At 41.3% G+C, this 23,975-nt stretch overlaps 3 protein-coding genes across 4 annotated transcripts; 1 reads left to right on the forward strand and 2 right to left on the reverse strand.

Annotated features, from left to right (window-relative positions):
• Positions 1 to 1,966: 1,966 nt before the first annotated feature.
• On the reverse strand, positions 1,967 to 13,745 carry LOC120451763 (protein obstructor-E). Of its 2 annotated transcripts, none has more exons than XM_039635692.1 (5): positions 13,574 to 13,745; positions 7,738 to 7,947; positions 7,404 to 7,592; positions 7,127 to 7,337; positions 1,967 to 2,787 (listed from the first exon to the last, which is right to left on the reverse strand). In XM_039635692.1, exons 1-5 carry the CDS (start codon positions 13,614 to 13,616, stop codon positions 2,733 to 2,735), a joined length of 708 nt encoding a protein of 235 aa, XP_039491626.1. In that variant the 5' UTR covers positions 13,617 to 13,745; the 3' UTR covers positions 1,967 to 2,732. The 2 variants fall into 2 exon arrangements, with proteins under 2 accessions (XP_039491626.1, XP_039491625.1); XM_039635691.2 differs by lacking the exon at positions 1,967 to 2,787 and adding an exon at positions 5,894 to 6,562.
• Positions 13,746 to 20,832: 7,087 nt separating this feature from the next.
• On the forward strand, positions 20,833 to 22,203 carry LOC120451764. Its single transcript, XM_039635694.1, has 3 exons — positions 20,833 to 20,939; positions 21,003 to 21,332; positions 21,779 to 22,203. The coding sequence occupies exons 1-3, from the start codon at positions 20,871 to 20,873 to the stop codon at positions 22,124 to 22,126; spliced, it is 747 nt and encodes a 248-aa protein (XP_039491628.1). The 5' UTR covers positions 20,833 to 20,870; the 3' UTR covers positions 22,127 to 22,203.
• Positions 22,204 to 22,209: 6 nt separating this feature from the next.
• On the reverse strand, positions 22,210 to 23,570 carry LOC120451765. The gene is made up of 2 exons (XM_039635695.1): positions 23,467 to 23,570; positions 22,210 to 23,016 (listed from the first exon to the last, which is right to left on the reverse strand). The coding sequence occupies exons 1-2, from the start codon at positions 23,515 to 23,517 to the stop codon at positions 22,327 to 22,329; spliced, it is 741 nt and encodes a 246-aa protein (XP_039491629.1). The 5' UTR covers positions 23,518 to 23,570; the 3' UTR covers positions 22,210 to 22,326.
• Between the last annotated feature and the right edge of the window lie 405 nt (positions 23,571 to 23,975).

Here is a 23,975-nt window from a genome sequence, read left to right on the forward strand (position 1 = left end):
AAATCAGTTTAGTTTTAAATGTTATCACAGTAAGGAAGTAAACGAAAATAGGAGTTTTTATTTATTTTTGCGAACATATTTAAAATAGTAAAAATATAGTCAGAAACACTATATTGATTGAGTATGAATCAATATAAGAAAATTAATTAAATTATTTTATCTTAAACGGTTTTAATCTAATTGTAAATATTTCCTTTCTCTGTCTGAGGTAGGGCTTCAGAAATATTCTAAAAATTACAATGCATTATTTACGTCTGGCCATGTGCTCGACTAATGTAGCAGCAGCTGGCAATGGGAAAAGGCAACAGCCATCTGCCGAAATAATAAATAACTAGAAAGAAGGCTATGGTCGAGTTACCCGACTATCTGATACCCGTTACCCTCAGCTAGTGGAAGTGCGAATATTTTGGTATATCAACTTTGTGGCCTCTATAGTTCCTGAGATCACTACGATCATACGGACGGACGGATAAACGGACGAACAGACGGACGGACAAACGGACGAACAGATGGACGGACAGACTAACGGACAGACGGACATGGCCAGATCGACTAATAATCCTTATCAAGAATATATATACTTTATATGCTCGGAAACGCTTCCTTCTGCCTGTTACATGCTTTTCAACGAATCGAGTATACCCTTTTACTCTACTTCTAACGGGTATAAAAAGGATTTGTGAGTGTTGGCCACGTTGCTGTTGTTGCCACTTCGATGGACCGTTCCTGTTGTTGCTGTCGTAGTGGCCAATGCCATTGTCATTAGCCGTTGGGCAAATAATTTACTTTACCACATTTACTTCGATAACTAACCATTGTGTTGTTGCTACTGCCGCTGCCGCTGCCGCTGCTGCTGCTGTTGTCCGTTGTTGCTTTTGCTTTTGCTTTTGGTTCAGGCGCCTGGCGCCCGATGGCCATTGCGACCGCACGCTCACACACACAAGTACACTGGACAAAATTAGGCAATTAGCCCGACATAAACTGATGTCAGGGTGTGATTTAAAGTCGAAATTGCACTACGCAATGCAATTACATTGATCTGATTCTAATCATAATTCCTTAGTTAGACGAACTCTCTAAAAAGCTATCATGTTGGGAAGAAAGAAGTGAAGAAATTGTTCTCAGTGTACTTATTGATAGCCAGACGAAGCGCGTTGGGTGGTGTGGGATTTGGTGGCGGTGGTGTGTGTGTGTGTGTTCCACTTATTGATTTCAATTAACATGCAACTGCATGTCTTCCCGTTGCAGCATGCAACATCCCCCATTGTTGCAGCCGCTTTTCAATCTTTTCATAGGCTAATGTTACACTTGTGCGTCGTTAGAGCTTGCCCTCTGACCCGCCTTGCCCCGCCCCTTTCGCCCCTTTCGCCCATCGGGTGCTAGACGATGCACATTGTTGTTTTCAGAAGCCAGGGCTTCGATTCGAGCCTTAATAATTATCAATTTTGTGTGAGTTTGTATATTTTGTATTTTTGTTTGTTTATTTACTTGTTTTTTGGCTTAAGGCATTTTGCTGCTATTTGCTTGGCAAACAGTGCGTATGCGTGTTGTGTTTTGCGGTCAGTCAGCCAGCTAGCAACGATGCCTAGTCCTAGTAAATTGTGGCCAAGAGCCAATTCGGCCAAATGAAAACTCCAAGTTCTACTCAACTGATTAAACTGTGTATATGCTAACAGCTTTGCGGAAAATAAAAGCATGGAAAGATGATGATAACAGTTGCATTTCTTGTAGGCCATTTATCAATTTCAACCATGGGTATAATGATTAAAACTAGGCAGTGAAAATAATGTGCGGCAAACACTAGAAATTCTTCAATTCCTACTTTTTTACTTTGAGCTAGATCCAACAGTTTAAAACTGAAAATGAATCACGAGTATCTTTGCGAACGCACCGACTTTCTTTAATTAAAAAAAAAACTTTTATTTTATTTCAGATTGACACTTAAGTCCTAAACTGCTTTTATTTATGTACAATACATTGACGTTATTAGAGGGTCTGGGAATCATGAGCCGTCTGTGTGTGTGGTTTCGTGAGTATTTAGTTAAATAAGTTAAATTTGACTTTGCGGCCACTGTGGTAACCGCGGAATACACGGAATTCGCTGCCGGCTCATCAAAGGTTTCTTGAAATTCCCACGAAGCATGAGGGTCTTCCATCCAGAGCTATTGTGATTGAATTCCTTTATTATTACTTCAACTTAAAGGTGCTCAATTGCACCTTCGACTATTTGTCCATCGGGCTATTCTTGGGGATATTCTATGGTCAGTCTTTAAAGGCAACTGTACGATTCTTATGTATTCTGCGTGCATACATTACTTTTTATGCTTTTCATATGTGTGGCTTGTGTGTTTGCACTGTGAGAAATCTTTGATAAATCATTCAACATGCTTGACTCAAGATTCTCTTTTTGTAGACAAAGGTTGTAATTCAAAAAATGTGTTATATTCAAAAACCGTTGTAGTTAAATGAACCCAATTGAAATTTAAATCAAAAATGTTATCAGTCATTCCTCGGAATATCGCAATTAAATGCAATTACATATCCAAGGTCTTGATTTGTTGTGAGTGTACGTGTGGCAAGCATTTTAAGCCCACTGCTATTGTGGTTTCCTTCTGATCCTTCGCCATCCTTTGACTCCTTTTGTTGCCTCTCTTCTTGCCTTCTGCAGTGACTTTCCTCAACTGCCGTGGCTTAAATTTTGTGTGAATTCGATGTGCCTTTCGAGTGTATTCTTAAAAGCCCAATTTTTTCAGAGCCTTCAGGTCTACATCGCCATAGTAATCCTCGCTGAAAAAACCAGAAACGAAAAGTATTAAATAAATACAAATTCTTGCTAAATAGTATTCAAAGGGGCATTTCCTTTTCAGGGGTTTCCTTAGCCCGGCTCTTATTTGTTTAATTAAATTATTTTGTCTTTTGCCAGTCACGCTCCAAGGAATTCATGCCATGTACATATGTACATGGTTAACAAGTCGGGAGAATTTGATTAGGTAACGAAAGGAATTTTATTTTTATGCGCCCAACTTCTGTTTCTCTTTCTGTTCCCTCCACCTTTTTTTCTTAAGCCCCTAGCAGCTCCCCGGTTTGTGTTGTAAATTGACAAAGGAAATATTTATTAAAAGCGTAATTAAAAATAATATTGTTAAAATCTTATTACGAGCACAGCGAACGACGAGAGGGGCTCAGTCCGCTCACAAGGATTTGTGGCTTGGCCAGATGGAATAGCGCAAAGGGCAGGGGGGAAAAGGGACGAAGGAGAACGAGAATGAGACAGAGACAGAGCAAAGCAACAGGACGTCAAGGATTAAAAGACGCTAGCTGGCTGGGTTGCCTTCTGGCCGCAATAACAACATTATCAGCGAACAACAAATTGCCTTTAAAGCGCAGGCAACAAGGACCAAGTGTGATGGCGATGAGCTGGCGAGGCGCGCTTTTGCTACCAGGACATGCATGTCCTCTCACCCCCCCTTGCTCTGATACACTCAAAAAAAAAAAATAAAAATTCATAACTGCTGGAAACATATGAACTACATTTGGACAAGAATAGGAGCAATGTGGAAAACTATTCGTTTTTAAGATAGATTTTTAAAGAGCAATTAAAAGGTTATAAGGCAAAATATAAAAAGTGACCAAGTTTGTGGTTTCTGTGTGCTCGAACATATAAAATGCGCAGTGTGTTTGCGGATCTGGGCAGCGAATGCCAAAAAGCGCAAGGCTATTAAATTAAATTAAACGGAATTGACCAAAAACCAAGGACAGCTCAGAGTCCTTGTTCAGAAGTCAGCACCATAAATGTAGCGGCCCTGATAAAGATGCGGATCATGTAGTAAGTGGGTAGTGGATGTGGGGCGGCGTAAGCTGCAAAATATGGCTGTTGTTTAGTGGTCCAAAATTGTTTTCTTCTATTTACGTTACTCATTTTTTTGCCACCATTTCTTGGCCACCATGGATCCCTCGACTGTTGGTCGTCGCCTCCAGTCCCTGATATATATATGTGAATATTATACATATATTGACAAGCGGTTGCCGACTCATAAGTTCTGCTTCTGCGTTTGTACCATCATTAAAATTAATTAGAGTCAAAATGTTAAAAGGATTTCATTGCCAGGCGGACATCCTCACAGATCCGTCCCTTGGCCATTATCCATCAAGAGTTACCATCCTCTGTCGCACACAGTGCCCATCTTGTGTCGGCACTGCGGTTGGCCAGAGACTGCTACCCAGTTTCTACTTGTGAATGGAGGATTTCAGCCAAAATCTGGTCCTTGGAACCAAAATTAAAAAACATTGCGAATCAAATTACCAAATTTATAAATTTTAAAGAGGTTCGTGTACACAAATTTCGGACAGCCCGTTAGAAACAAATTAAAATATTTTTTGAATATGGTTACACTTCTATAATGTTAGATAACATGCATATTTAAAGACTTCATTAGTTATTATAAGTTCACGCATTTACACACTTTTCTCTTAGTGATTCAATTACTTTATTCCTGGACATTGGTGTAATTTTGTTTAAGCTAAATCATTTTTGTTTATAAAACACTTGTATGTACGATGAACGTTATCGGTTTGAGACCCCTTTTCCGCATCTAAGCTGAGTTAGCCGCAAACATAAGCAGAATACACAGGATTCTTATGGCGAAATGGGAAAAGCAGCAACTTTTAATTGAAGATTGCTTACTTGCTGCACTTAACTGCCAGCCCGCAGCCGCAACGAGGGCATTTCAAAATATATTAAAGTAAAAGATGGCAACCAACGGTCGTTGTGTGGCACCCATGAGCAAGGACATCGGGATAAGAGCTGAGCCAAGAAGGAGCTATGTACATCAACCTGAATGGATGTAGGCGACTTTATGCTCATATTTGCCCGAACATTCCGAGAGCTCTTTACGCGGCTTTTCGATGCCAAAAAGAGCTTATGCGACACACACGAAGCTCTGCCTCACACACACACATACACGCACGCACACAGGCAGAAGAGAGCAGAAAATGTCCTTTTGCGATAACTTGTGCCTGGAGTTTGTATAGTTTTATAATTTTTATTTAATTAGTTTTAAAACTTTTTTCCAGTGCGCCATAAATGCACACAAGCCCAGGTTCACCCATACAACGAGGGACATTCGCACACAGAGGCTAAAGTTAAAGTTTCCAGCTTTTATGAGTTAGTGAGAGGAGAAAGGAAGCCCTACTCGATTCCCAGCCCCTCCAGGACCTTTATCGAGGTGCCACTGCCCACGGTTACCCTGTCTCCTGACCCCTTTCTCCTTTTCCCGCTCACATTTTCCATTTCCCTTTTGCTTTTTGTAAGGCTGTGTGTGTGTGTGGCTGGTTCTGCCTGCAATTGTGTTGATAATTTGAAAATTCATTTAAAGTTTTTGTATCGCGTTTTTGTTTATAGAATCTAATGAATAATTAACAAAGTTCTTGTGCATTTGAAAGACGTCAACGGCGAAGAAGGCAGAGACTTCCTGGTCGCCTTGAAAATGCCAGCCAACTTCCCATTTGCCGCAAATATGACTGGCAAAGTTTCATGTTTACTTATTATTTACAGACTCTAACGAGTCTAAAGGCGATGAAAAAAATCGATATCGTCAACTTTCCTACTACAAAACACACGATACTTACTGCTCTGCTAAGCATTTTTTTGCCAAGGATATTCAAAAATTCCTTGCCTTGCAGAGTCCAAAATGAAGATAGTATAATTTGGACTCTACAAAAAAAATGTGACTTGGAAAGTAAGAATAAAAGCCTGTTAAATGTATTCAATTAAGCCGGTGATTCCACTAATGTGGGTGTAAAACAACAGCTAGCCTACACAAATAATATTATTCCTGTGAAATCTTGAAGGGAATTAAAAAAAAAAATTATAATTGTATTGTGTTTTTCTTTATATATTTTTCTTGTTTTTTGTTTTTATGTATAAAATAAAATTATAATCTTATAAACAAGGATCACTTAAATGTACAAATCTCTAAATTTTACGCTTCATATTGAACGATTTCTTTCATTCCTCGATGTTTTTTTTACAAAATTTTGTGTAAGTTCTTCGAGCCTGAATTTGCGGGGCAATTTCGATATGTTTTATACTTGTTGAAAACAGAAACATGAAGAGACGAGCAAGCAAGTTTGACTCAGACAAAACGACAGAGATTTATAGATTCATAAATTAGAAGCATAGTACAGAAGTCAACTGAGAAGTTCGAAGATGGCAGGAAAATAGTTCTTGATGTGATTCTAATTTCAGATTGAGGCTGAGTATTATATCTTCTGATTTTCATCTGATTTGTGATGTGGGGGATTTTTGGCAGGATGGGAACGGGGGATCTGAATTGATTGATCTTGTTGTATTGTTTTGTAATAATAGTTGCTGTTGTTGTTGTTTAGTTATTGTTGTTAAAGTTGTAAAGTTGTAGGTTCTTGTTGTAGATGGTATGTTTATGAGGAGGAGGAGGCAGCTTTGGTTTTTGGCGCGCCCTTATTGCGACCTTCACTGTTCAGTCCAGCTAAAAGTTCGCTCTTGCGGATGCTCTTCAAATCCAGATCACCGTAGTAGTCCTCGCTGCAAAAGTAAATGGGACCCAGGTAAAGAGATATGTATGTAAGAATATGCCAGAGATATGGATAAGTGAGGCGTGGATAAGTGATTGTGATATGTGTTGAGTATAGACAGTGGAGTGAATGTCATGACTTTTAGGGATGTGGTGATAGGTGCTAAGTGATGTAAGAGTGGCAGAAAACATCGAAATAGATTCAGAATGTTGGGCATCGAAATGTCATATCCGAAGATATTTGAGGGGGCTGAAAGAATGCTTCCCCCTCTTGTAGCGAAAATAAAAAAAAAAACACCTTAAGCAGGATTATATATAATTGCAGCTTTACAGGAACTAAATTTAGATTTTCCATATTGAAACCTATGTACATATGAGGTAACTCGATTTAATTAGAAATAGATTATATGGAACTATAATGTTTTGATATAATCATTTCTTTTGTCCTCAACTAAGGCAATTTATCACAAAATGTTCAAGTGCAAGCAAGATGACCTCTTAACCTTTCTTATTTTAACGTTCAGAGTGCCAGCCTAGGCAGAATTGGCAGATTGAAAATAAAGATTTCAACTTACCACCCGGGAACATCCTCGGGATCCTCGCAGTTGCCAGTGCCATCACTGTCGCCAATCTTGAACACTGTGCCGATGGGGCATCCGTACTCGCGTGCCACGCCCTCCAGGCAGATGTAGTACTTGCGGCAGTCCTCGGGATGCGCGTGGCGCGAGAAGGATCCGGCATTGGCCAGCTCACCAGCCGCCGGGCAGGAGAATCCGTTGGCCACCTCTGCAATTCGGGGTATAGTTATTTAACTTTGTTGGACTGTCGAACCTGTTGGTTTGTCGAACCCACCTTCGTTCTTGCACTCAGGCACCTGGTCAGCCCACATGCACACGCGAGCATCGCGATCGTAGGCCAATCCGGGGGAGCACTGGTATCTGGAGGGCTCGCCGTTCCAGCAGTTCCAGAACACGTCGCACTTGTTCTCATCGGGGAAGATGCCGTACAGGCGGGAGCAGTGGGGGGTGGTGATTGGGGGCTCTGTGCAATTGGAATATAACATTTCATAAGTAATGACCATTAAGTATTAATAAAATGTTGCGTACATTGAGCTGCTAACTTTTGCAGCACATACAATTACTGCTATATAAAGCCTAGCTTATCCCTGATTTTACTGATAACTCACCAAGCTCATTGCGATCGCCGCAATCCACGTTGTGCAGATAGTCGCAGTTCTCGGTGAGGTATTTGGAGTCCGTGGCATCGAAAGCCAGACCGTTTCCGCAGGTCTTCAGCTCGGAAACGCCGTTGTCGCACTTCCAGTACTTGTCGCAGGACGTGTCATGTGGATAGAATCCAAAGTCATCGGGGCACTTAAAGCTACTTTGGGCCACAGCTGTAAGAAATGCAATTAAACGGGACGGAATAAGCAACTTGATAAAACTAAGAATTCAATAAAATTACAAAGTGTAGAAAGTAGAAAGGTGAACAGATTTGAAAAGTGTATAAAATGAGGTGTGCTTTGCTCACTGTAAAATTAAATTCCTAAAGCTCCATTGTGAATATTACATTTAAATTTACGAAAGGCACAGACGAATTGCGGAATCTCAAGGCATGCAGATGCAGATACACGTATCCAAGATGCTTATTATCATTATCACGGCAAGACGAACTCGACGATGATGACGTTGGGCACGGCTGTTTGTCATGTGGCCCAAAAGGCATTCACTTTAAAAAGTCTGATGTCTGACAGGGAGACGATGGTTGCCAATAAATCTCCAAGGCAACTTTCAGCAGTCGCAGTCACACACAGTCACAGATCGCTGACAGCTCAGGGCCAACTGCATTTACTTTTGTTTCGTGCGATGTTTTACTCTCCCTCGTTTTTGGGTATGGAATTACAGCGAACCCTGTGACAGGGAGTTGAAGCTCCTGAAATGCGCCACCAAGGACTTAAGCCTCCTCTCCTCCTCTCCTCCGTCGCCGGCCTTGTCCGGTTTTCCAGTTTCCAGTTTTTGTGGAATCTGAGCTCAATGCAACCGCAGGGCGTAACGAACTAAATTGCATTTGTACATCTAACTAACGCGGTATTTACCGGCATTTTCTATATATATATATATATATATATCTGGGATGCAAAATCAAATGGCAGCAGTCAAAAAATAATTACCCACGTATAGTCTGGCATTGAAAAGAAATTCGCCCATTTGGTTTCCTGTATATCAGTGTATGTGTGTGTGTGATAATCTAATTGCAAAGCCACAGAGTTGCGGTCACGTTTCATTTCCAATGTGCACTGTTCAATCAAAAGTGCGCATCAATTGCCTAAGCCGGGGGCTAAGTCCATGGTCAGGCCCCACGTGGTCAGGCCCCCCAAAAAGGACCCACGATGGGCGCCATAAAATCAGGTGCAAATCGCCTGGGAAACCACATGAATGCAACAATTGAATGAAAACATAGAAAAATCAACTGGTTCGCTGGTCTGCATAAACAACATGCAATTTTCATTTTGTGTGCAAACTAATCAAATCTCAAATTTTACATTTGCCCAGATTCTGGGCTCATGAACAAGCCAGTATAAATCAAAACTCTGGCTCCCACAAAATTATTTGCGGACTTTAATTAAAACTGTTATTTTCGCTGCGTATTTATTTTTAACGAAAAAATGCTGTATTGCCAAACATATATACATATATGGTGGTTGGCTTAGGCAGTCATTTAGCCAGCTGGGAGTCGCAAAAAACATTGATTGTTTACTCGGTCTACGTTTTGCGCATCGCATTTGATCGCATTTGTTTATTGTAATTTTGTTAATTACGCAGTTTGATCGCAGCAACAATTTAAATTTGAATTTAATAACGCAGTTCTTAGCACTTGTTATGATTTTTAAATTCAAGGAATGGCAATTTATTACCCCCGTTCTCCGAGTCGTTCGTGATTAGTCTGCGACATCAATTAGCCGGGCATTTCATGGTTCGAGGACGGCCACTGGCTTGCACTTAGTCAGGCAGCTAGAAACCTTCGCCACTTCAGCAGCGGCGAAACAACTTGGTTTCACCTGCAACTCTGCGAAAGAGTGCCTTTTGCAGCGGAATGGAAACACAGGAATGGACCGCACTAATGCCTTTGTACACACATGATGATTGTGCACTTACGGCTGTGGTAGCACACACAGTTAGCCACATGTTTTCTAAGCAATTACATAGACACCTGGTGTACTCTAGTGCGTATGCGCAATATTAAGCCAAGCCTAATGTGGCAAGCAAGCAGGCAAGAAAAGGCAGTAAGGGCTTTATATGTTTGTATACTCAAAACTCCACTTATTTTAAAAACATTTTAGTACCAATCTGTATTAGAAGATGGGCAGACTTGGGCTGTTTTGAGCAGCTTTTTGTTTTCTAGAGAATTCCTCTTATTTTCCTAAAAGCTTGTATGATTTGAAGTCCAACCCACTAACTGACTCACTTACTTAACACTCTGTTCGAATTCAGTTGAAACCGATAGCATCTAACCATATCACGCGCTACTTCATTTAATTATCTAACAAGAGCCGAGATTTTGTTGACATGACATAACGCTAAACTAGCTTAAAGCAAACCGCAAGAAGAACGAAAATGAAAATGAAAGCCAAAGGCACAGCTAGCCCACATTCTCGTTGGGAACCGGTTCGGCCAGATTCTAGACCGACTACTAACCCACTCTGAAGTCCGGCAATGTGGCAATGTCTTTTGTTCTCGGCGGTGCCGCCCGGCGCACCTTGGAAATAAATAGATTGACCGGCATGCCAATGCAATTTCAGTATACTTCAGAATACTGCATAAGAGTAAGGAGCACATTTTGCACTGCAATCCACGTGAGCCAGCGAATTATTTATAAGCTAGTTAGACTGATTGCCGATTGCCTGGTGTGGCAGGCCATTTAATTTAGTGTTTGGCCATAATTGGTTTATCTATCAGTGCGGAGCGCTTAATTACATTTTTTGCTCCTTTGGTGCAAACAATGCGGATGGGTGTCTATGTGGCTGTTTATGTGCATTTAAATAATATATTTTTATTGACATTTTAACAGTTAAACTGACATTTGTGTTGGTCTTATTGGTTGATTACACACCATTGGCATTGGATGACCCCGGTCGCTGTTTATCATTCGTACGTCCGGTCGTCGTTCATTAACATAATCATTTAATTAACCAAAAATGTACACAGCTCTGGCACAATTTACAAACTCTGCAGAGCTGCAATAAATGAAATTAATTTATTTGTTACACAAATGACAGACACTGTCAAGATGCAAATGAATTCATAATTTGAAATCATTTAATGAATGTGTTAGCAGTATAGTCAAGTGCCCGCGGTTTTAAATAACTCAGTAGTTAGATGCGAAACGTATCGATATTTCTTTTCTTTCTATCTGCAATCCGCAATCTCGAGCTACATATCTCAGGTCGTTCTGCCGCCAAGATACTCGTAACGTGACAAATGATGACAATTTGCCATCGCATGCCGGCCAACTCAGTTGTCAGCCCATAAATACCAGTATCAGCGCATTGAACCCAGGCAAATTCGGGGGCATTATGAAGGACTCGGAAGGACTATAATCGCCGTCAGCTCCTGCTCCTGCTCCTGCTCCTGCTGCTGCTCCTGCTCCTGCTCCTGCGGTTGCAGGTACAATCAGAGTCAGAGTCGCAGGTTGCAGGTTGCCACTTTTGGAGGCACCAAGCCGCACAAGTGTGTATCTATCATTTGCCTGGCTGTTTGCAACTCTAGCTGGTGGCGTGGTGTTATTTTTATCGCTGTTTGTCTTCTTGTCTGGCAAGACATCGCCGCCGTATAAATCAAGAAAATTGCTGACATTTAAGCACGTTTCGTTGGGGAGCCTTTGGCCCGTTAGGTATTTACATTTGCCCGGCAACAACGGCACTCAAGTATTTCCGCTAAATGTTGCCGTCTTTCAAAAACAGTTTTTGTATACGCGGCGCCGACAACATCGTAATGATATTTAAATATTTGCCCACATTGTTGTGGGCCTGCTGTCCGTATGTGGGTTAATCTGTATTTGGATTGTTCAGTCTATTGTTTGTCTTTTACTCGATAGTTGTTGGCCGAGAAGTGCACATGAAGATACTCAACCGATGCGACGATGATGTATACGTGTTTTGAAATACAAAATATATAGAAATTACATTGCGATTAACTTAAGTAAAATTACATTGTAAAAGTTGCAGCAATAAATCCAACTATATTTGAATAATTATAGAAAAAGTTTGAGTTCAGCATATAAGAAGTGAAGAACTTTTCAAATAACATTTTCTATGTTTTGCGTCTTGTTTGTGTCACTAAAAATCCGCAATAAATATTTCGGCCCAAAAAGGCTTAGCCGGTTTTCATGTATTTACCGCTGTATAGATATGACATTAATTGCAATTTAACGGATCGACGCTGGCGTTTTTGAAAGAAATTGATTTTCAAAGCACGACGGTCCTCGCCAAAATTGCCATGCAAATTGAGTTTTAAAAGCGTTGTATTTTGGCCCTTCGCGAGGTTGGCCATAAATCAGCATAGATAGCCGAGCGCGTGTGCTGGCCTGGCCTAATGCAAGCCATAGAATTCGGCACGCCCAGTTGCATGTCGGCCCTTTTCATTTGATTTTGTTGCCACAAAATAAAAACCTTTCAGGCGTGACTTGCTGCCGTTGCCTGTGTGGCAATAGAGAATAAGCAAAATAAAAACACAGCAAAATGGCACAATTTATTTTGTTTGTCTTTGGCCATTTTTTTGTCAGCGGCGGTTGGTGCTAGATTTTGATACCGAACCGCAAGAGGGGAAAATAATCAAGAGTCGAATGCGGAAATTTATTGTGCTCGCTATCGTATTTTTTTTTTTTTGGGAATATTTACCCCTTTAAATTGTTTATCGTCGCGATTAGCGGCCTGGTTTTTGAAAACTGAAATGGAAGTTGCGCCTTAAAGTCTGACTTTCAAGTGGGCTTGAAAGTGAGTGAGTTAAACTGGCAAGTGCCGTTGCATAATTAATGCCAACTTGAACTTGAAAAGGCATTTATATTTCGGTCTCTTGTGAAGTTTAATAACTTGGAAATTACTGGCAATTAAATTGGAGTAGAGAAATTGCTTTTTACGGCCATGCTCGACTTGGCAGCAAAAATGCATGGCACGAATTCGCAAGCATTGTTATGTTGAATAACCAAAAAGCGAACGGGTTTGGATTTGGCTTTTGGGGAGTGGCTACATAGTTGCGTAGTTCAAATTCCTGAGCCCAGCCCTGCTCAGTTGTATCTCATCTTTTAGGAGGCTGCTGTCTAAAGTGCTTTTCAATGTCAATGTCAGAATTGGCGAATTGCGACTTGACCACACCCTACGTCTTATGGCATATGGCATATTCGAAATTGAAGTTAGACATCCGAGGCTGCGAACTGGTTATCTAATGCAGCCCGAATCTTAATATTGATTACCACACCGATGCCAATTTCGCAATCGAGTTGCAGCGGAGCTAGACGATCGTCGCTGTTGTAACCTCTCCCAGCTTTTAAGGCTTTCCGATGAGGTAATGAAATCGAACCGAATCGAATCGAATGCGGAGATGCAGAGATACACCGATACAGATACGCGGATACAGATACCCTGGGTCACAATCGCAACTGTAACTGTGTGTCTGCGTGGAAAAACTTTGGCTGGGTTGGGACTTGCTCAATTGCATTTTTCTCTGCTTGGCTTCGCTTTTCGTTTCGTTTCGTTTCAGCGTCTGGGTTTTCGCTTTTCGCTGTTCGCTGATCGATCTCGAGTTGGTTTCAGCTTCAGTTTTAGCTTCGATCGCTGGTAAAAGTGGAGCAGTGATAGTTGATTTACCCGTCGTTGCACAAGCACACTCTCGATTTTTGCACACTGATTTTCAGCACTCAAGTGTCCTTCATGTTGCGCAAGCGGAAAAGCATTTTCCACTAGCCACTCCTCTTTCTTTCTTTCTTTTTTTTTTCTTCATTTCACTTAGCTAGCTAAAGATACATACCGGCTCCGAATAATGCCACAAACACCACGAGAAACTTCTTCATTTTGCGAGTGTAGTTAGTTGTATATTAGTTGGAATCGGGACCGACGGAACCGCACTTGAAAAAACTGAGACTGTAACTCAAGCTCAAAAACTGTGAACTGACTGCGCTCCACTGGCACCGCGACTTGAAATGTGTGTGGTTTCCGTCGAGCGGTAGCTTTTTATACCGCTGCGCATGCGCAACGTCGCGAACTATCCACACGTAAACGTCGCCGTCGTCGTCGCTGCGACGCTTACGTCGGCTTCTGCGTCGGCGCGAGCAGCGACATTGCAACGGTATTCGTAGCAGCCAGCTTTTCGCTCGCTGCGTGGCGAACCTCTCTCCTTCACTCTCTCCGTCCTTTTCTACAGAGCTTACCTCAGCTTACCTGTTTGGTATGCAGGCAGCGACGTTGGCAGAGAAGCCGCAGCCGCAGTCACAGTCGCAGTCGCAGTCGCCGTCGACGTCTATTGTTTGGTGGCCCAAACCATTTGTCAATTGATCTTTTTTCACTTCCAACTCCGGCTGCCTGCGCTTTGCATTTTTTTCTTTTTCTTTTTTCTCTCATATTTTTATGTACTTTTTTAAGGTGGGGGTTGCAAATGGAATTTTAGCCCGAAAAAGTTCACAGCGAGTATGTTTGTGTGAGTGCACAACTAGCATTCAATTTGTATCTGCAACTAATCACGGCTGAGGGCACGGCATCTAGCAGTGCAAGAGATATGTAGAAAATTCATGGCTGAACTTCACCGCAATAATAATACATATATTTATTAATATTTAATGGTTTTCTATGATGGGTGTGATTTTACAAGTATCTGTGCACAATACAAATATCGCGTATACGCCGCATTGGCTGTTGCAAGCAAAACTCATAGCTCAAATTTAATCAGCTCCATTAGCTTGATTTCCTATTGCGATGGTCAACCGGTGGCCGGCAATGCAATTCGAATTATGCACCGATATCCAGCGACGCGCCTCGCCACAGCAAATAAGTATAAACAAAAGTGGAGAGCCATTTAGCCCATAGTCACTCAACTGGCTGGCATTTAAAACAGGCCGTCATCTCGAATGCAGTGCGTGCCAGTAAAAGGTAGGCCAGCAAGTTGTTTTTGCTGCGGCTGCTATTTGCTGTATGTGTTGTTGTTGCTATAGCTATTAAAACTGACCCAGCTCGGCGGTCAACGGCAGCCACTCGGCGGCGCCTTCAAGTGGCAAGAAGAAAAATTGCAAAAAACTATGTGCAATTAATAGCAAGAAATGTGATTCAAGGTTTCGGAATGCAGGAAGAATATGAAATTACAGCCAGCTCACAGACTGCGGCAAAAAGTTACAGCTGGCGATGATGGCAAGTCGATCTGGGGACACTGAGAAAAAATATGAAAGGAAGAACATTTTGACTTTTGACATTTACAATAAAACACAACCGAGTTGGAGCCAAAAAAACGCTTTCTAGTCCGCCTTTTACATTTTATCACAAAAAAACTGCTTAAGTCTTACGTTCTTTTTCTCTTTCCAGTTTTAAAAAGCTATTTAGACAGTTTTTCACTAAGTGATGTGTTTAATAAGCAGTAAAATTGTTGTAATTATTATTACGATTATAATAAATTAGGTTTTTGAAAATACTTTTAACAAATTCACACCGACAGTTTACGGGTTTTGCAGAGGTAGTTAAGGTAGACAAATTTCACTTTATGTCAGTTTCGACTAATGACTGGTCAACACGAGGTACGTACTGGTTCTTTTTGATAATTTTTTTTCCGTGCTGTGTTCGAGTTCAGTTGAGTTCGGGCGAGTCGTGATGGCTGGGCCTGGGTGTTATTGAAGTGGAGGCTAGAAGACTTTAAGTTGGCTGCCTACATGTCCAGACAGCGAACCAGTTTCAGAAGTGCAAAAGCGGCACAGCAACCCCAACTGCAGCAAAAGCAGCAAAAAAAAGCAAAAACAAGCTAGCTACCTTGCCAGCATGCTTTCGCTTTCAAAAGCAGCTCGGAGTGGTTACTCATAGGCCAGTTAGCTTTTTCTTGCTTTTGTTTCGGGAGCCGGAGCCTAGATTTTTCGCGTTCTATCTATACCTATGCTTAGAAACTAGTTCGCCATGCAGCTGTATTCGTGGGTCTTGTTTGGCTCTTATTTTCCAGCGAGGACTACGCCTTCGATTGAATGCCAAATTATACCAGTTCGAAACTCTGATGTCTGTTGCCCAGTTAATACTATCATAGTAATTTGCGAGCGCAAAATTAATAAAGCATTCGAAAAATGTTAAAATTGCATCAGATGCAGGCGGGAGATTGTGAGCGGTTTTAATTGTTGATTTAAGCGGGCCATTTGTGGGTGGGTGTGGTTGCCGCCTGAAGTCGTATTGAAGTAGTAGTCTGCGAACGCCATCGCCATCGCCATCGCATGTGCAATGCGGAAGAAAAGTGGTTTTGGCCCGAACCACACACACACCCTCTCTTCCCTTTGCCCCTTTCCCCATTAAACACGTGGTAAGTGGTGGTAGCTCAGAAATACTCAAACTTTGAGATACTCGTGGCCTGAGTGACTGTGGATACGTTGCGATCGGTGCATTATTTTTAGTCTGTCTTATTTGGCTAAGCGGGTTCTTGGGTATTTGGCAAGTGCATTTGTAAAACGGTAATTTGTCGTCGAGTTGCGTTCGTGACTGGAATCTTTTGAATAACTGACAACCCGTTAGAACGGCTTATATTTAATTAAGCCTATTTTTTTATGTATTCTCTGAAATTGCCGCTTCATTAAAATCAGAATGTCTCCTCCCAGTTTGGAGGGTGTGGTGGAAAGTCGAGACGGTATTTGCATTGGGAGGCTACGTGTCACCGCGATATCACCTGCGAAGGTGGAGTGACTTTGTAATATTAATAGAGCCAGGCTAAGGTTACATGCAAATGCCCGATATACTAGGTTAGTTGCAAGGTCTAGGCCAACTTGACCAGGGAAAACTGTATATCTACTGTGGGAATACTATTTCACACAATTAATTTAATATATATATTGATTTATAAAAAAATATAATATAAAAATGCAGTATTCTAGAGTGAACTATTTGCTTAAAGGTGCATAGATAGATAAAAGTAATATAAAAGTATTCCTACTTACTAAAGACTTTAAGACCCAGACTTGTATTTAGCAACATACTCATATCCATCTTATTCCATAGGATTATTCTTAGGAGGTAAATGTAAAAGCAATTAAAAATATAAAAATAAAATATTATAACCACGAAAACAACTATAATTGCATGACACTTGGCTTTTTAGGTTGTCAGACTCCATTCCCATAAACAATTTATATTTTAGATACTTTTAATTCGTTTGACGACTATGCACTTATAGTGATAGAATCTAAGTTTCGACTTTCTGAGAAAATTGTATAACTCGAACTCCGTAATAATTACCAATTAAATTATATATATTTCAGTAAATGCACGTCCTTTTCTTCTCGTACTAACTCTTTTCTCAACTTACTTATTTTTAGACCTTCAAAAAGGACAGTGGTGGATTAAATGAAACAAAAAAAGGTATGTGGGCATCCGTATTAATCAGTGTTAATTGGTGACCTCAACGCTAGGCACATGGATTAACTAACCCATCTGCAGTAATATACAATTTTAGCAACAAGATATTTGACAAGCGTTAATTTTGCTTGCAGGCCCGGCAATTCACTTAAGTGTTTGCTCACCTTGTCTTCCGTTAATTTTTATGTCACTACGTTTATGGCAGCTGATGGCAGTGATTTTACATAAGCCAATTCCATTGGCCATCTTAATGAACGTAGACCAAACGTAGACCAAAAGTCAATAAAAAAAACTGCAGCCGGAGCTGCAGCAAAGCAGCAAAGCGTTTTACCGAAACATAACGGCCTGATTTCAATATATCAAGCAAAAGCATTTCTTGTTTCTTGTTTCTTATTTCTTATTTCTCATTTCACAGCTCACAGTTTTCATTTATTAACTAATTTCGGATTTATGTAATCCCCAAGTGGCAGGCCTCGGTCTCGACCGATTACACGCAACCACAGTCCGAGGTCAATGATCAGTGAAATTCACTTTCAAAATCGAAAATCCGTTGAAAAGTGCTTACTTCCAGAGCTAATGTTTCTGCCAGGGCGGCGGCCCGGCGCATTTCGTCGGAGATTAATTTGTCAGATCACAAACTGAACTGTACTGAACTGAACTGAAGTTGTTGAGTGGAAGAGGTTTTGAGGGAGTTCCCGAATTGGGCACAGCCGCCGCCCATAATACAAAAGCCATCATCCCATCATTCCATCATCCCATCATCCCATCATCATCATCATTGGCACACACACCTTCATTAGGCGGACTGCATTTTACCACACTTGAAATCGCAACACAATGAATAAATCTGCATAATTAATTCCCACCTAAGATGCCAAGCTAATGAGCTGAGTGTTTTGCACCAAATTGAAGGCAACAAACACGCACAGGTTGTTGACTTCTTCAATGCTTCGCCAGCTCACTTTCGATTTCAGCTGTACTGATTTCAGCGGTACTGTTTTCGGGGCAGCTTGGATACACATAAAATCCACATGCCACCCAGATGTATTTTTAATTATGGCCATTTCACGTGGCACTCTCGAAAATGGATCCCGAGTAGGATAGGCGAGAGTAGTCGAAAAGCAGAAGCAACCCCGTTAAGTGGAGATTTCATTTGCATGCGAAATGTGCCGAAAATTGCACAACCCTGATGTATTTTTAATTATATTTGCCAGGCCCAATTTGTAAATGTCATTAAACGCAGCTGGCCTGCATTTAGGGGCAAGTTCAGATCCCAACGGAGCCAAGGACAGCCCATTGCCCATTGTTATCGCCCAATCATCTCAGTTTTTTATCAAAAGGCCAGTAAATAAATTCGATTTTCGTTTTAGTTTCAGTTTCAGATTCAGTTTCAGTTTCGGTTTCGGTGCCAGTTTCTTTCTCACCATAAAGCACTGTTGCCAAAAAAAAGAAGACAACGCGGCGAATCGAATGAACGCGCCCTGGCAGAAACTGGGTTATAACCTTGAAAACTCGGACACAAAGGCAGCGCTTTTAAATTCCAGCTTCCCAATACATTTAGCAGTGTCTGCGGCTGGGAAGAAAGCCGAATTAATGCGACAGGTCTGAAAATGTATTCAAATCTATGCTGAGCTGAGCTGAGCTCAATGGTCAGAAAATGCTAAACACCGACTCGGAATCGTTTTGAAATCGCAAACCGAGCGTTGCCAAAGTTGCAGGCGCTGCACTTCGAATTGCCAAAGGTCAGGTTGGACTGCAACGCATCTTCTCACAATCACTGGACAGTCCAGTTTTGTGGTAGTGCTGATTTGTGATCTCTGATTTTTGTGCGACTTGGTGGTGCTGGGCTGTGTCGTCATCGTTGTCATCGCGGTTGCCCCATCGAAAGCCGTTTGGCAACTGTTAACTGGCGGCGGGGAAAAACAATTAACTATACAACGAAAATTTGTTCAAATTGCGACTGTGCGAGAGTGAAAGAAGAGAGGAAATCGAAAACTGGATTTATAATTTTACGGCCAAACACGCAAGAAAACGAGCCAAGGTCATTGCGAAGAAATTGTGAGAGAAACGTCCACAGAAACAAATTTTTCTTAATAAACCAAGCGCTGCAAAAATAAACATTATTTTTCTGATATTTAAAATAAATTTGTTCATATAAAAATTCGGCTTTTGCTCCACCAATAGGTTGTTTATGCAATGCTTCCACTAAACGACGTCATAAATAATTGCCCACTAATATCCATTCACTTGTCCAAGAATGAAAATGTAATTCTTGTTTATTTAAAAACAATTTATGTATGTATATGAATCCGGTAATATATAAATGTATCTATACGAGTATATATGTACATATGATACCGGAATCTCGTTTTAACATGTGCGCAAACCGATTCACAAACCGGGAACCTATTAATAAGTTAGACTCGAGTCCCAAACGAAACCAAACTAAAATGATTTTGAAGTAAAGATTTTAAAAATAATCGCTATATATTATAATATACAAAGATTAATCAGAAGATTTATCAAAAGGCGTGTAGGTGCAATTAAAGAATTTAGTTAAATCTTCATGTAACTTTTTTTCCGTGTCTCGGATTCGTGGAAGCTGCGTCGGTTGTTTTTGTTGACTGTTTGGTCGATCTGGCAGAACCACTTTAGAGTTATTTGCCGTTTTGCCCACTTGCAATTGCGTCGATGAAGACCTCTTCATCGAGCTGGGATGATGCGACGTGTTTTGTTAAACATGTTTTGCTCACTAAGAGACCGGAGCTCGGTACCCAAAGCAACCGAATCCGGTTGCTCAAAAATGCGTAAAGTGGGACGATGTCGCTCCTTTACAAGCCGGCCGACCAGAAAAGACATTATGAAAAGCCCGACATGTAGACGGGCAAAATGCCAAAACAAAAACACAAAATCAATTAACTGCATTCAATAGCAGCACCATCCCAGTGACTATTTTTGCGTGGCCCCGTTGGCAGGTGTTGATCAATAAAAATGCAACAGAGCAGCTGGCCCATAGCCATCGCCATCACCATCGCCATCGCCATCGCAATCGATCTGCGATCTGCGATCCATGGACAGTTACGTAATCTCCGCGGAGGTTCTTTGCGCAATCGGGCTTGAAAACTCGACCGAGAGACACCTTGATTAGGGCGTTCTTATCAGCCAACTTTTGGGAAGCTTCGATTTGAACTTGAGTTAGTCGAAAATGGGGCTATCTATTTATAGAGGCAGAGGAGATCACTGGAAATAAATATATGTCAGAATAATAATAAAATACAACATATATAAAAGCTTTACAAACCTCTTTTGCAACTGATTTATCACTGGCTGCGCTTCTGAGCAACTAATTCATAAAATATATAATATATGCCTTATCCGCAAATAATAGTTTTTACTGCAAGCTACATTTGCCTTTATTTTAAACTAAATGAGCCGGAAAGTGAGTTACTGATTAGTCAGCTAACTAGAGCTCAAACAAAGAAAAATTAGTTTAAATATACTTTTTTCGTCATAAGCATCATATGAACTTAGATTACATATGTGAAAATGTTTAAGGATGGTTAATTGGAGATTCCTACTAAATCTCCACAATTTGTATATTAGATCAATCTTTTTTTAATTCTATAGGTTGCCATATTTTCTTTAAGTGTGCAATGTCTAATAGCAGCGAGGTGATAGATGATTTTTGCTGAAGCTTCAGTATTTAATCAAGCTAAGAACGTGAAGGAAACTACTAGAAAATGAAGAATTGTTTAGCAATGCAGATGAGAAGTGGAATGTTAATAGCCTTGTGGCTATGCATTTCGTTGGTGAGTAAAAAAATATAAATTTGCAAAGTTTTAAAAAGTATTGCAATATAAAATACTGAACAGAATAAAGGACTGGCCCTACTGGAGCACGAAGGCGAGATCATCAACCGATGCATCCAAAACTATGGCGGACTTACTGCGGAAAACGCCGAGCGTCTAGAACGATTCAAGGAATGGTCGGATAGCTTCGAGGAAATCCCCTGCTTCACGCAGTGTTATTTGTCTGGGATGTTCGACTTTTACAATAACATAACAGGGTTCGATAAAGCCCGAATTGTGGCAGTCTTTGGAAGCCCCGTCTACGAAGCCTGCCGAAGGAAATTAGAACTGCCTCCCGAATTAGTCGTGAGCAGCTGCAAACATGCCTACGAGGGCTTCCACTGCATCACAAACGTGAGTAGATTTTCACTAATCTCCAATGGTGGTGTAAGAAGATGCCTACTAACTCAAGTATTTCAAACCATAGTTGTCGAATGCTTAGTATATATTAAAGCTTCCATTGGAACAATATTCCAAAGCTTGTATCGCAGTAAAAAAGACATTTCCATCCCCGCAAGCTAGTCTTTTGCAAAAGTGCTATGTACTTACGTTGGAATGGTACAGATCCTATACAAATAATTAATGTAAATTTATTCTACTCCGGAATTTCATAATAATCTCTTTAAGAGTTATAAGACCTATAACCTTATCAACGGTTGTTCGTTGTTTTTAATCATATTTTGGAGTACAGCAAATTTCAAATATTTTAAAATCAAAAATAATTCGAAGAATCGAAAAAATCTAAAGGGTTGTAAGGTTTACCAAAGTTTTGAAACCTTTATATTATTGATACATTACAGATGGAAAACCACCCGTTCACGATTATCGACAACATGCCAAATATCTCGCAGTCGGCGAAGAACTCAATGAAGGACTGCCTGCAGGATGTCCACCAGGACGAGTGGAAGAGCTTCGCAGTCTTCGCCGCCTATCCTGTCAATGAACCGATTCCGTGCTTCACCCGGTGCTTTGTGGACAAGTTGCATATCTTCGAGGAGAAAACGCGACTGTGGAAACTGGAGGCCATGAAACAAAATCTGGGCATTCCGGCCGAAGGAGCTCGCATAAGGAGCTGCCATCGGCAGCGTGGCAAAGATCGATGTGCCACATATTACAAGCAGTTCACCTGCTACGCGATGGCCGTCTAGGCAACTAGGCAACATTCCAAAAGCAACTATCATTATGAAGAAAAATGTAAAGCTAATTAAATATTAATTCAATGGTAGAAGTATGCTTTCATTTGTCTAGATAATATTTCTGCATTTTGATATTTAGTTGTAGATCTTACATAGTGCTAATTCATTTTTGGCATTGACAAGTATCCCATAAGTTTAATACTACCGACGTCTTACGACTGCTCCCTGTTGTCCTCCACCAGCTTATTCCCATTTACTCGCTCCCAGCACTTGTACTCTTGGTACATCCACGAGCACTTGTTTGCCGCCTTCTGCCGCTGTGTCCCACTTAGTCGACAGCCACTGTAGTCCGAGCCAAAAGACTCATCCTCATTTCCGGAAGGGCCGAATGCCTGCTTCCAGTTTTCCAGCCGCCAGTTTCCCTCGTGATCGTAGAAGCCCATGGCATCCGCAAAGCACTGGAAGAGGCAAGGAATGGGTTCCTTCGACTTGAGCTTACTGTACTGCAGCAGCTCCACATTGGTGGCGTTCAGCTGGCGGGAGCACTGCAGCAGGTTGCTCAGGCTGGTGCCCGCATGCATCTCGGCCTGCTTCAGGCACCTGAGTCCCCGGTAAGCGAAGCTACAGCCGTCGGTTCCCATCCGGCGCAGCTCGAATCTGCAGTAGTTATAGACATCGGCGCCCAGGTCCTCGGTCACTTTCTTGAGCATCCACTTGTTGGCCTCGACGTCGAACCAGCCCTTTTCCCTCGCCAAGCAGCGCATCAGGCAAGGCAGCTCCTCCTGCGTCCACGACGAGTACCGCTCCAGCTTCCGAAGATCGGCAGCGATGGTCTCCGGCGAACTCAGCTCCCGCATGCACTTTTCCAGCGTCTGGGCATCACCAGAAAGGTCAGCTAGTGCCTGCAATGTACAGGCTGCTTTAGTTTGTTGACTGAAACGCACAAATCTCCCTTTTAGACAGATTTTTAAGTGCTTATATTACTGTGACATCCAAGTATCAGCTATTTCTTAGAAAGGGAAGCTGTGCTCAATTGACAATCTTTTCATTAAGATTTCAGTGGCGTACTAACAAAGTCACGAATTGATAAGAATGTTTGACTCAATAATGTCGAGTTTATTATTTTTAATTCTATGTATATAAATATTGTTTTGTACTTATTATTTCGGTTTTATTATTTCTTAAAGTTTTATTTAATACTTCCACTTTCTTATATAGAGTTTATTGTTTTGCGGAGTGTATACTAGGTATACTAGCAGCATTAAAGGGATTCTGACTTGAAATTTGAAAATCGCGGGGCTTTTCCTTTCTTTCACAGTAACTATCCATTTCTGCGTCTTGTGCTGTCTTACCTGACTGCAGATCAAGAAAAGGCTGACCAGAACTGTCCGCTGGAAAAACATCTTACTGTGGGCAATGCACAAACTGAACTAGCGTCGAAAACATCCGCCCGGACGGAGTCAATGATTAGCCGCCGACGATGCAGCGAGGTGGAGGTTATCAGCGAGTCGAGATTACGTCGCCGGGTCAACGAATGCCAGTTCATCCGCCGGAGAGTGGCTGTGGATTTGGATGTGGATGCACTGAACATAGTAGCGCAATAGCGCGTGGCCCGATCGCCTTGGTCTAGGTCAGTTCTAGTCACTTGCCATGTGTACGTACTATACTGGACATACATGAGTAGTTGGACTTCGATTTTAGAAAGCTTAAAATATGGCAGACCCGTTAAACAGGGCCATTGATTATCGTCACACTTGAAACAATGTTAATTGAACAGGATAATTATAATATATAATTCCACATGTCATTGAGAAACAACTTACAAGCATATTTTCCATGGCGGAAAAGTTATATTTTTAAG

The sequence above is a fragment of the Drosophila santomea genome, chromosome 3R (assembly GCF_016746245.2).
Source record: "Drosophila santomea strain STO CAGO 1482 chromosome 3R, Prin_Dsan_1.1, whole genome shotgun sequence".
Lineage (NCBI taxonomy): Eukaryota > Metazoa > Arthropoda > Insecta > Diptera > Drosophilidae > Drosophila > Drosophila santomea.

Bases quoted from the DNA above. Each gene is read 5' to 3' on its own strand.
- LOC120451763 (XM_039635691.2), bottom strand. From the start codon at position 13,616: ATGAAGAAGTTTCTCGTGGTGTTTGTGGCATTATTCGGAGCCG. The intron at 7,593-7,737 runs GTGAGTTATCAG...CCAATTGCACAG, and splicing joins CGGCGATCGCAATGAGCTTG to AGCCCCCAATCACCACCCCC. The intron at 7,338-7,403 runs GTGGGTTCGACA...CCCGAATTGCAG, and splicing joins GCCTGAGTGCAAGAACGAAG to AGGTGGCCAACGGATTCTCC.
- LOC120451764 (XM_039635694.1), top strand. From the start codon at position 20,871: ATGAAGAATTGTTTAGCAATGCAGATGAGAAGTGGAATGTTAATAGCC. The intron at 20,940-21,002 runs GTGAGTAAAAAA...AATACTGAACAG, and splicing joins TGTGGCTATGCATTTCGTTG to AATAAAGGACTGGCCCTACT. The intron at 21,333-21,778 runs GTGAGTAGATTT...GATACATTACAG, and splicing joins GCTTCCACTGCATCACAAAC to ATGGAAAACCACCCGTTCAC.
- LOC120451765 (XM_039635695.1), bottom strand. From the start codon at position 23,517: ATGTTTTTCCAGCGGACAGTTCTGGTCAGCCTTTTCTTGATCTGCAGT. The intron at 23,017-23,466 runs GTAAGACAGCAC...TGTACATTGCAG, and splicing joins TTTTCTTGATCTGCAGTCAG to GCACTAGCTGACCTTTCTGG.